This window comes from Candoia aspera, chromosome 11 (genome assembly GCF_035149785.1).
Source record: "Candoia aspera isolate rCanAsp1 chromosome 11, rCanAsp1.hap2, whole genome shotgun sequence".
NCBI classification, from domain to species: Eukaryota; Metazoa; Chordata; class Lepidosauria; order Squamata; family Boidae; genus Candoia; species Candoia aspera.
Window position 1 is genome coordinate 12,784,398 of NC_086163.1, and position 11,120 is coordinate 12,795,517.

Below are 11,120 nucleotides of genomic sequence, written 5' to 3' on the forward strand. Positions count from 1 at the left end.
CACTTAAGCAAGGGAGGGAAGTGACATAATTTAACTATTTCAAAACAAAGCAGGTGAAAATGTTCCCTGACTCGAGAGCAAAAAAAGAAAAAGCATTTGGTCCACGTTCTTGACAACTTCACTGATCCTCGGTAGTTTTCTGAAGTCTTTCTCCTGATGCTTTATCTTTAAATATATTCGCCGTTTCTTCATTGCAGCGTTTCTCAGCCTCGACAACTTTAAGCTGTGTGGACTTCAACTCCCAGAATTCTGGCTGGGGAATTCTGGGGGCTGAAGTCCACCCATCTTAAAGCCGCCAAGGTTGAGAAACACTGGTTCAGCGGAATAAACCTGGCTTTCTGCGCATCAGTAATTTGCACTCGTGAGCTGAAGAACCGCAACACACCACCGAACAGATGATTACCTTTCACACGAACATGATAACGCGGGCTCGCTCAGGGCGCTGAGCCATAACGCGGTTTCTTTATGGGACTCACCCGCTAGGCTCAAAAACCCCACCAACAGCGATTGGCCAATAAACCAGGGTTTCGCGCGCCGCAAGGACCTTACTCCCGCGCGCAGCGGGCTCGCAACCCGATCCAGAGCAGCTGCCCCTGGCAGAGGCGCTTCCTGCTCCCGGGGCTGGGAGCCACCCAGCGTGGCGCCAGTTCCTGAAGCGGAGCGCGCCCTTGGTTCAATTCAAGCGCCGAAGGAAGGAGGCGGAGCCGAGGGCGCAGCGCTCAGACCAGGCGGCGAGGTCCCCGCCGCCTCCCCCTGCCCCGACCCGGATTGGTGGCCGCTTGCGAAGACGGTGCGGGTTTCCCCGATTTCTGTCGCGTTTCCGTTTTCCTCCTCCCGAGACCCAGCGCTGAAAAAACCCACCCCTCGCGGTTGCATCGATCGGCGCTGCTTGCGAACTCGGCGGCGGCGCGTCCCGGAGCCGGTTCCCTCTCCTGCGGGCGAAGGATCCTGAGCATGGAGCGATCCGAAGGCGAAGACCCCGATCCGACCGTGGCGCCGCCGGGGACTCGCCTGCTTCTGGCCTTCAAGGCGTTCGTGAGCTCCCGCAAAGGGCTGTTGCTGCTGTCCCAGGCGGTAAGGGCGCGGGCGTGGCGCGGGTGCGGGGAGGACCCTGTTCCACATTGCAAAGTTCAGGCAAGTGGACAGATCCCGTGGGGAAGGGAGGCCGTGGAGGGTGAGCTCATCTCTGGCAGAGAACGGGAGAAGCCCTTCCCAACCGCACAGTTCGGACGACTCCTTCTGCAGGAACCGAGCCCTAAGGGGGAACGCGTGACCTCTGAGCCGTTGCCCGCCGCAGGGTCTTGCCAAAGCAGGAATGACTGCAAATAGGTCGCTTCCTTGGAGAAGCAGGGGATCAGCCTTCCCCCAAGATAGACCGGCCACGCCGCCCAGCGGAGCCCCTGCGCGTTGCATACCCGCGAGGGAAGGCGGAGGAGGCGTCCCCACGACACGCTGAACTGCAACGTCACCAGCCCCGGTCTAGCGACGAGTGCAATCAGCTTGCCGCATATTGAGTTGGTTCCCACAACACGTCTAAGCCTAAACCTGAATTAATCAGAATTAACTGAAGAAAAGCACCACAAGGGGTATACTTCCGAAGATAGTAGCTATGTAGGGGAAACAGCAACTTCTGGACTCTGCAGGATGATGGACTGAATCAGGAGCTGAGGCCATGAAAGAGGAGAACCTTGACCAATAGGACAAGGAGGAAAACTGCAGGAAGACTCTAGTATGGTCACAAAAGTTCAGAATCTTTTACTAGTTTTTCATTATCCTAAACCATGGTTTACTTGACTCTAGTTTATTGGAAACGATACACTGGCTGAGCTTGCACAACAGACAAAACCAAGTCCAGGCAAACCACGTTACACCAAGCGTGACATGCTGGTGTCAGCTCTCGTCCCTTAACATTACACCTAACGTAAGATTACTGCAGCTTACCCTCTCCCTCTTCAGACCTGACACCCAATGAGGTTATGAACCTGGCTTGCTAAAGCAAAGCATACAGGTAGTCCTCACTTAACAATCACAATTGAGACTGGAATTTCAGTTGCTAAGCAAAGTGTCAGTAAGCAAATCCAACCCAATTTTACAACCTTTTTTGTGGCCGTCATTAATGGAATCACTGTGGTTGTTAAGCGAACCACATGGTCGTTAAGCGAATCACACAGTTCCCCATTGATTTTGCTTGCAAAAATGGCAATCACTTGACCATGGAATGCTGCAATGGTCATAATGCGAACGAGTTGCCAAGGGCCCAAATTGTGATCACGTGACTGGGGGGATGCTGCGACGGTCCTAAGTGTGAGCACTGGTTGTAAGTTGGTTTTTTTCAGCACCATTGTAAATCTGAACTGTCACTAAACGAATGATCAATAAGTGAGGACTATCTGTAGTTAATATTGATTCTAAGATTCTGTACAGATTAGGATTTGCAAAAGTCCAACCAATTCCCATCAGCATTTATTGTTTTGCCTTTTTACCCTGCTTTCTCTCTAAGAGGTGAAGGAGTTGTATGTGGTAGGAACCCCCACATTTTATCACCCCAGCAGCCACCATGGAACCGAAGTCAGGCTGGGAGAACTCAGACCCCTAATCCAAGCCTGAAACTATTCAGAACTACTCTGGCTACATAATAGAGAATGTCCGTCTGTCCTCTTTTTTCTGTCTTTTTTGCCCCGTCTTCTTCTCTGTGGCAACTCAGTAGTAGAGACTACTTCCAGCTAGGAAGAGGGAAAAGGTTGAATAAAAGCTTTCATGGAAGACTGTTTTCCGGTGACCTGAGCATTCGTCGCTTTGTTCTGTAGCAGGAAAGAATTCTGCCTTTGAGTCAGATGTGCTACAGAAGAAATTGCAAAAGGCAGGCTTTGGGACTGTCACCAGTGGAGGCAACCCAAGAACCCGATACTGGCTGGGCGTCATGGGGGCTGTGGTTCCACACATCCAGAGATAAAGCCTGGGAAAGATTCTGTGTAGCATGGCCACCATCAGACTCTGGATGGGATGCCTCTTGTTTTTAAGGGTTGCTAGCATAGCAAAGGAACTGGTTTGAGCAGAAGGATGGAAAATGTGGAAGAGATGCCAAGTTGAGTTCTTTGGAAAGACAGGAAGACTGCAGAGAAAGAAAGGGAAAGTTTCGCAGGGAAGAACAGATACTTTCCAGACTCTTATTCAGCAGGAGGTAATGCACAGAGATCTATATGAACAATGACCCTACACCCTTCGTTATAAAGGACAGTCCTTTATTTCAGAAAGCTGTCCTTTAGATTTATTCCATTTTTTTTGTTTTGCTCTTGAATTTTCCTTTGTAAAGCAAAGTTACAAACATGAACAATTTTTTTTAATCCTTATGAACCTCTTTCAGCTTTGCCCCCTTTTTCAGCTTTGTCCTTCTTTCCAAGAAAATAAGGTCACTGTATCTATAGGTCATCTTGCCTGACGGTGCTGTAACCAGAAAGAGCAGGTTGGAGAATCTCACCTGTAGTTCATTGGTCCATCCTTTCTTATTTTGTTAGTTAGAAACCTACCTGACTTCATTGCCTCTGTTTCCCCCGTGTGTTCAATAAATGCTGTTTGTACTTTTTCCTTTCCTCCTCTCTACAATTTATTAACTTTCCTATTTTTCCCTTCCTTTCAGGAAATGCAGAGAGGCTATAACATCATATTTGGGACTGTGGCTTTCTTCCCCCACCTGTCCTACAACGGTTGGAATTTCCTTAAAAAAATGTACTGGCAGGAAAAGCAGGGCTGTGGTAGAGGAATCAGCTTGCACATCCGTTGATTAATTGATCAGGGTCAATTTTAATCACCTAGGACAAATTCAAATCAGTGGGGCTGAGAATCAGATGAAGGCCATTTGCTGGTTAGGTGTGTTTGTGGATACGCAAAAGTACAGTTTTTACTTTGTGTTTTCAAGATTTGATTCTTGAAATGTTACGATAACAGGAATGAGCAAACAAAATTATGTGGATTTTCTTTCTATCAGAGAGCTAAAAGTTCTCTTTAGTGGCAGTGTTATTAAGGTGCAGAAAATATACACATTTAAATGCATTCTGTTAAAATACTGGTAATGATTTGATATCACTGCCTTAAACCATGTTTCCTAATCCAGATTTAATGGCTCAGCTCACCTTGGTTTAGCTATGGTTGAATTAACCATAACTGGGTAGGTTTTGCAATGCTATAATGCTGTTGCTATTGTATAGTTTTACTGTGTCTGGCCTTAGGGCTGTAACAAATGTGATGATGATGCAATGCTATAAACCACGCTTTTTAAATTCCAGTGTTGGGTTTACATGGCCCAAAGTAGGACGCCACATTTGGGCTTAGCAGGTCATGTGAACTCAGCCAAGGACCTTTTTCAGGCTGTCTGACCCTTTGCCCACCCCCAGCACACACTGCTTGAAAAATCTTGCCTTGACTTTAAAGGCAATTTGCCACATTCACTTTGGGAGGAACAGCGGGATCCTTCCTGCTCTCCCAGCCATAGCAAGTCTATAAAGTGACAGTAATTTTGTTTCATGCTCTGCATTCCCAAATGGGGATTAGAATTGACAATAGGATGAAATCAGAGTCTGGTACTGAATTAAGTTGGGCTTCATTTTGGGGCTATCAGCAGCCCGTTTCAGGCTTTCCCTGAAGGTAAACCTCTGCCAGATTTCCAAAAAAGCATGGGGGGGGGTGTAATTTCATTTCATTTTATTATTTTTTAAATGGGCAAGTCTTTCATTGCAGCTCTGGTTGCAATTCACCATCCGCCGTTGTTACAGGTTGATACTGCTTGCTTGCAAAGACTTCCTGGATTTAAAAAAAGATAGAGGAACTGCTGTATAGCCTGGAATTTGCTCTTCCTTTGTAGAGTTCTCTTATTTCACAGCCAGGCTGAAGTTCCCAATGGTCTCTTTTGCAGCAGGCTCCTTTGCAGAAGCTAAAGGAATAGGAAGTGGTGTCCACCAGCTGCCCTGACACAGCTTGAGTTTAATCTTTTAGGAGTCTTTTAACTTAAAAACTAAGCAGAGCTGGCAGGCAGCAAAGCACAATGCAACTTCCTGCACTGTCTTTATATCCAAGAATGTCTCGGGGCCTCTTGGGATTCCCATAAAGTGTTTTTAGCAAATAAAAAGAGAATTTGGGTGCAGGTCCATGGTTCGTTTGGAAAGGTGTCTATTCGTCCCCTGTCCCCCAAAGGCAAAGTTAATCAGATAATATAAAGCCTTCAGGGGATGGAGGTAGCCACAAGCAACTGGAAAGTGGGTAGTTTGCGACTGGCCACATCCTCCACAGCAGCTGTTTTGCGAATGGGGAAGTTTCCCTGGAAGCAGTGTTGTGAAAGTGTCCACTGTATGCTCTCAACATTTAGATGTTCCCATCACACCTCGTATAAAACCAACGTAGTTGTTCAGGCCATAAAGCATCCAAAATCTTTAGAAGAACTCGCAAAAATTATCACATAAGGTTGCACGTCCTCAAGAACTTGGCCAGGTGAGACGCTGACCCCAAAGTTGCAAGAAGTAGTCTTCAAGGGCTAATGCTGAAGAAGCAACAAGTTGCAGCCTTTAAAGGAATCTGGGGGAAGTTACAGAGGTTTTATTTTTTTAATATCTTCAAGTCAGTCTTGACACCTGGTGGCTACATGGACAAGTCCATTACATTTTCTTGGCACCATTCTTTGGAAGAGGTTTGCCCTCGCCTTCTTCCTAGGGCTGAGAGAAGGAGACTGGCCCCAAGTCACCCAGCTGACTTCCGTTCTGTGGCAGAACTGGAGCTCATGGTCTCCTGAGTTCCAGTCCAACACCTTTAAGCACGATTAACTAAATATCCTTAAAAGAAATTGAAGAGCCATTCAAGAAAATTCTGATGGTGCAGCAAACTTGATAGCTGTCAGTGGGAGGATGGTTGGATCTGCAGGAACACTGGGCCCAATGGACTCTAACAGACCCTCTACCTTTATAACCGCCATGCTCTCCCATTTGTATTCTCCAGGCTCTCTCCTTTATCATCTTCATCTGTTACATCGCCTCGACAGCAGCAGCATTCATGATGGTGCCTTTACTGACATTTCTACTCGCTTTGTGCTTTTTCATTTCGTATTCCCTGAAGCTTGACGAGAAGTTCCGAGGCATCTATTGGCTTTTGGTGGTAAGTAGCCGTATGGGGTTGACTGGAGCCTATGATGCTGTTAGTAGATGGGCTGGTAGTGGTTTCTCTGTAGAACCACCAAAGAGAGGGAAGGAGGACAGGAGACTGAATGGTATCAATTCAAAGCATGTTGAGGTGGTGACTCCATCATCTCCAGACAACCTGATGAGGGGTAATTGAAGTCCAGCACATCTGGAGAGAGGGCACATCTGCCTTTTTGTGTTGTTACTACCTTGAGAACTATTCCTGGAACCTGAAACACAGAACACAAAGCCCTCCATGCCTGGGGTCGGATATTCCATTACATTCCACCTTTGGCTTTTTAGCAAGCTGCTCTTGCAGTCTGCTTTCTGAATCAGAGGGTGGCCTTGCCTGATGGTGAAGCTGGTTGTGATATTGAAACACAGCCAGATCTTGAGGAAAACAATTGCTTAAGAGCTTCCTTGTTCTCCACAATGACCACAAGGGGATGCTGGCCTTCCAGAGAGACCTGTTTTGTGAAACAAAACCGGGTGGAAAAATGCAGCACTGCCATTGAGTTTTGTTCCACCCCGGTTGTTCATTCTTTTCCGCCAGCCATCTAATTTACCATCAAAGACTGCAGCATCGTAACTCAGATATGTAACAACTGAGATATTAACCTATCTGAGCTCTGTAATCAAAATGCCAGTGCAGTGGTCATCATCTCCACTAGAAAAAAGAAACTCAAATCAGATTTTCTGCAGGCTATGTACATGTGCCTACCTTCCTTGTGCAGGGAAAGGAAAAAGAGAGTTCAACGTCTGTTTACTGCAAATATGGTCATCAAATTAACTTATTTTGGTGATCCCTTTCTGGCCATCAAAGAATCTGCAGCCTCTGCGGACAAATCTGATTCCTGTTGGTTCAAGGAATAGAAGATCTTGTGCTGTGCTCCAACCAAAGCATTGCTGCTCCGTCTCATAACTTCTGGGTTCGTGGCCCTCAAAAATTAAAGGAGGCTGTTACAAAATAGCTTGTCCCAGCAAAGAGCAAGGAAGTCTTCACCAGATCCTGCTGGCTGGTAGGATTTTCAGGGGTTATGATTTTGAAATATCTAGAGCACACCAGGTTGGGGAAGGCTGGCCAGGAGCAGAATTATTGGGGCAGCTGTAGACTTCTAGGTATGGCTGAACAGCTGCCAGGATCCCTAATACTTGATCACTACTGGCTTGCTCTGGATGGAAACTGTAGTTCAGCAGCAAGGAAGGGCCACATATTTCCTTCTGAAATCTATCTCTTAAGGACTGCTCTGCGTATAACATGTTCATTTATCTTCTTCATGGTCTCCTGTCTGGTTACATTCGTTTTGCAGGATTTTTTGTGTGGAATTATTGCTGCTATTATATATTTTGCCATCTCAATTGCTGCTGTTTCAAAATATTCGGACACGGCATCGAAGGCAGCGGGGGTAAGTTTTTGTTTCTGAGTAGAACTTTGCATACATGTGCGCGCAATATTTTCCCTCCCCACCAGTTAATCTCACAGACCTGTTGTGTTTCCTCTTTGCAATTCTGTCTAAACCCATTGATTAGGGCTAATGGGAATTCCTTTTTTTTTAACACTGTACTTTTTTTTCAACTCATTGCTACATGGAGGAATATGAGAAGAGATCTGGGAGATTCTTTCTTCTATAAGCTCTTCCAGCACTGAGTTAAAGCATGATAAAAAGTTTCCACTGACACCAATAAAGCTTTCTTTAAAAATCCAAATGCTTCAGGGAGCTGGAATTACAGATGCAAAAGATCTCATAAAGAAGGATACACTTCTAAGACCATTCGCACCAACACATGCAACACCTGAAAAAGCAGCAGGATGCTTTTCTTTTGCTTCCTAATTTATTATCCATGTATTTACCCAATTCAGAGCCCCTTTTCTCCTCTAGGGAGGATTCAAGGCCTCAATCTCATGCCAACATGAACTGAACAGTCAAGATTGCTTTTAGTCAAGGGATCCAGCCTTAGTTTGACCAGATGTAGTTATAAACAGTTGTCAGATACTCTCTTGAATTTTGCTCCACTTCCATTGGAAAGCTGTAAGCATTTGAATGTATTCTTCACTTTGGAGACGAGAGTGGTAGAGAAGGCAGTAAAGACCAGAAATGGAGACATGGGGGGTGGGCGGGCTGAATTCTGTTATTTCTACCCATTATAGTTCTTTTCCTCCTCCTCCCATCCATATTTTAAGAACTCATCATGTTTTCAGTATCTCCCCCCCATTTTGACCTTCAGGTATTCGGCTTTATCGCTACCATCGTCTACTGTGCCTACGTCTATTTCACCCTTAACAGCTTGGCAACATTTCTGAAGCAAGGAGATTCCTCCGATAACCCCCAGCCACAGAAATCAGAAAGTAGGTTTGAACTGTTCTTGCATTGCTCCCCAGCCACACTTGCATATTTAGAGTTGTGAAGTGCAGAGTTTCAGTGCAATCTTACTATTTGGTCTAGTTTGTCCTGGGAGTTGAAGTCCACACATCTTAAAGTTGCCAAGTTTGAAAAATGCTGCTCTAATTTAATGTAAATGAAAAAATACAGCTCATATGGTTACTCTCCATTTATTAGTGGTCCTCCATTACATTAAAAAAACCTCATTCCCTATTTTTATTATGACAATTATTCTTCACGTCAATTCTTTTCAGATGACGACTCAGATTCGGATTCCGACTGAAGCAAGTATCTTGATGAATGGCAGAACATCAGTGGAAAAAGAGCAAGGAATGTTTTGAGTATTTTAACCTTTTCAGTGAACTTTACAAATGGGTATGACTACAAATGGGATCACCAAAATCATGCTGGGAAAATTGTCTGTATAATTTACCCAGGAAAACTTGATCTGTTGCTGTTGAGCCTCATTCAGCATTGCAGTAGTTTTCCAGCCAAGTTCTTTATGAACAGACTCCATATGTTACCAGAGATGTACATAGGTAGTCCTCAACTTACGACCACAAGAGGGACTGGAAAACTCATTAAGTAGTGTGGTCATTAAGCAAGGCATCACATGACTGCACTCCATTTTATGACATTTTGCGGCAGTCGTTAAGTGAATCACATTGTTAAGTGAATAGTGCAGTTCCCCATTGATTTTGCTTGTCAAAAGCCAGCTGGGAAGGACGAAAATGGTGATCTTGTGACCCCAGGACACTCCATCCATGGTAAATGCATGCCAGTTGCCAAACGCCTGAATTTTGATCACATGACCGTGGGGACGCTGCAATGGTCATAAGTGCCAGGACTGGTTGTAAGTCATTTTTTCAGCGCCATCGTAACTTTGAACAGTCACTAAATGAATAGTCGTAAGTCAAGGACTACCTGTTTAGAAGTCATTACATCAGGCAAGCATGGAGTTTCTTCAGCAGTAGACATAGAATCCTGATCAACCTTACAAACTTAACGGCTCTTTTTCAAAGTTTTCTATTTATACTGAGATCTTTGTTCTTGAATTGAGAAGACAATAGCTTGCTTATCTGTTAGGAGGTATAAAAAGGGTCTTTGTTATTGCTTTTAAGACGTAGATCCAATTTAAACTCAGGGCAAATTCAGCAAGAATGAAAAAAAATAAAACCAAGTCCATAAGAAAAGTTGATGTGTACGGGCGAAAGCAATTCTGAGTCTTCTGTATGTTAAGTCCCACCCATCACTCCATCAAAAAATCTGTCTTAACATGGTAGAAACAAAAAACACTTCTCCATTTACAGGTACTCTGTTATTTATCTTTTAAGATAAGTTTTAAAGGATGGAAATTTGTCCTGTGTCACATCTGTGACTTAGTTGAGAACAGCTACATTAAAGCACTCAAGGGCTTCTAAAACTTTTAAGATGCTTCCTTAAAAGTGCGCTGCTTGAAGTAATTATGTGCCTAGACATACCAGTCCCTGTTAACAGACCATTCCTCAAGGGAGATATAAATGCAATGAAGGCGTGCTCTCACAGCTTTTGTGATTGCCCAGTAATTATGAGGAATAGTGGGCTGTAGAAAACAAGAGACACCGTGGTACTTTTCGGAAGAGAAGGGAAGGCATACATGTTCTCTTGATCCAAAACTAGAATTTCCAAATGGATTCTCAGGAAGTAGTATGATGTGTGAACTGGGCATACAATTCCTGCTGCTTCTACTTTTTTCTCCCATATGTACAGGTGGTTCTTGCTTAACAACTGCCCTGTTTAGCAACCATTCAAAGTTACGACAGCATGGGAAAAGTAACTTTGCGACCAGTCTTTGCACTTACAATCATTGCAGTGTCCCTGTGGTCAGGTGATCAACATCTGGGTGCTCTGCAACCAGCAGGCATTTATGAATGTTGCAGCGTGCCGTGGTCACGTAATCATTTGCCCACTTCATAGCCAGCTTCCGACAAGCAGTCAATGGAGAAGCTGGGACTAAAATTGCAAGTCATGGTTACATGATGTCTCGCTTAACGAGCGGTACCTATTGATCTACTCACGTTTGCATGTTTTCGAACTGCTAGGTGAGCAGGAGCTGGGACGAGCAACGGGAGCTCACCCCGCCGCGCGGTTTCGAACCGCCGACCTTCCGATCGGCAGCTCAGCGGTTTAACCCGCAGCGCCACCGCGTCCCTTATATATGTGTAATATATCATTACACAGTGTAATATATCATTACACAGCATTTAATATGCTTAGTCCCAATTTACATTAGTTCTGTAGGGAGGCACAGTTATCAAGACATAGAAAACATGTCTTTTGACAAATCCTGCAGGCAGGTCCTAGCAATAAGAGAAGAAAGGACCCAGAGGGCTGGCTTCTGAACTGGGTTAACACAACAGTTTAGCTGTGTTTGAGGTCATGTGCCTCTGGAATTCCTCTGATGAGCATTTTACTGTCTCTTTTTATATAGGCATTTGCATGTGGTTTAATCTGTGATTCTTTAATTGAATGTAACCTAGTACATGTCAAATGGAACAGGGAATGCATTTTGGAACTGTAGTGAAGTAAACCTGTAGCA

General features: G+C 44.8%; 1 protein-coding gene across 1 annotated transcript; it reads left to right on the forward strand.

Annotated features, from left to right (window-relative positions):
* The first annotated feature begins 755 nt into the window (after window positions 1-755).
* Window positions 756-9,290, forward strand: CMTM3 (CKLF like MARVEL transmembrane domain containing 3). Its single transcript, XM_063312947.1, has 5 exons — window positions 756-1,074; window positions 5,983-6,138; window positions 7,472-7,567; window positions 8,388-8,508; window positions 8,797-9,290. The coding sequence occupies exons 1-5, from the start codon at window positions 955-957 to the stop codon at window positions 8,823-8,825; spliced, it is 522 nt and encodes a 173-aa protein (XP_063169017.1). The 5' UTR covers window positions 756-954; the 3' UTR covers window positions 8,826-9,290.
* Window positions 9,291-11,120: the final 1,830 nt, after the last annotated feature.

Bases quoted from the DNA above. Each gene is read 5' to 3' on its own strand.
- CMTM3 (XM_063312947.1), top strand. From the start codon at position 955: ATGGAGCGATCCGAAGGCGAAGACCCCGATCCGACCGTGGCGCCGCCG. The intron at 6,139-7,471 runs GTAAGTAGCCGT...TTCGTTTTGCAG, and splicing joins GCATCTATTGGCTTTTGGTG to GATTTTTTGTGTGGAATTAT. The intron at 7,568-8,387 runs GTAAGTTTTTGT...TTTGACCTTCAG, and splicing joins CGGCATCGAAGGCAGCGGGG to GTATTCGGCTTTATCGCTAC.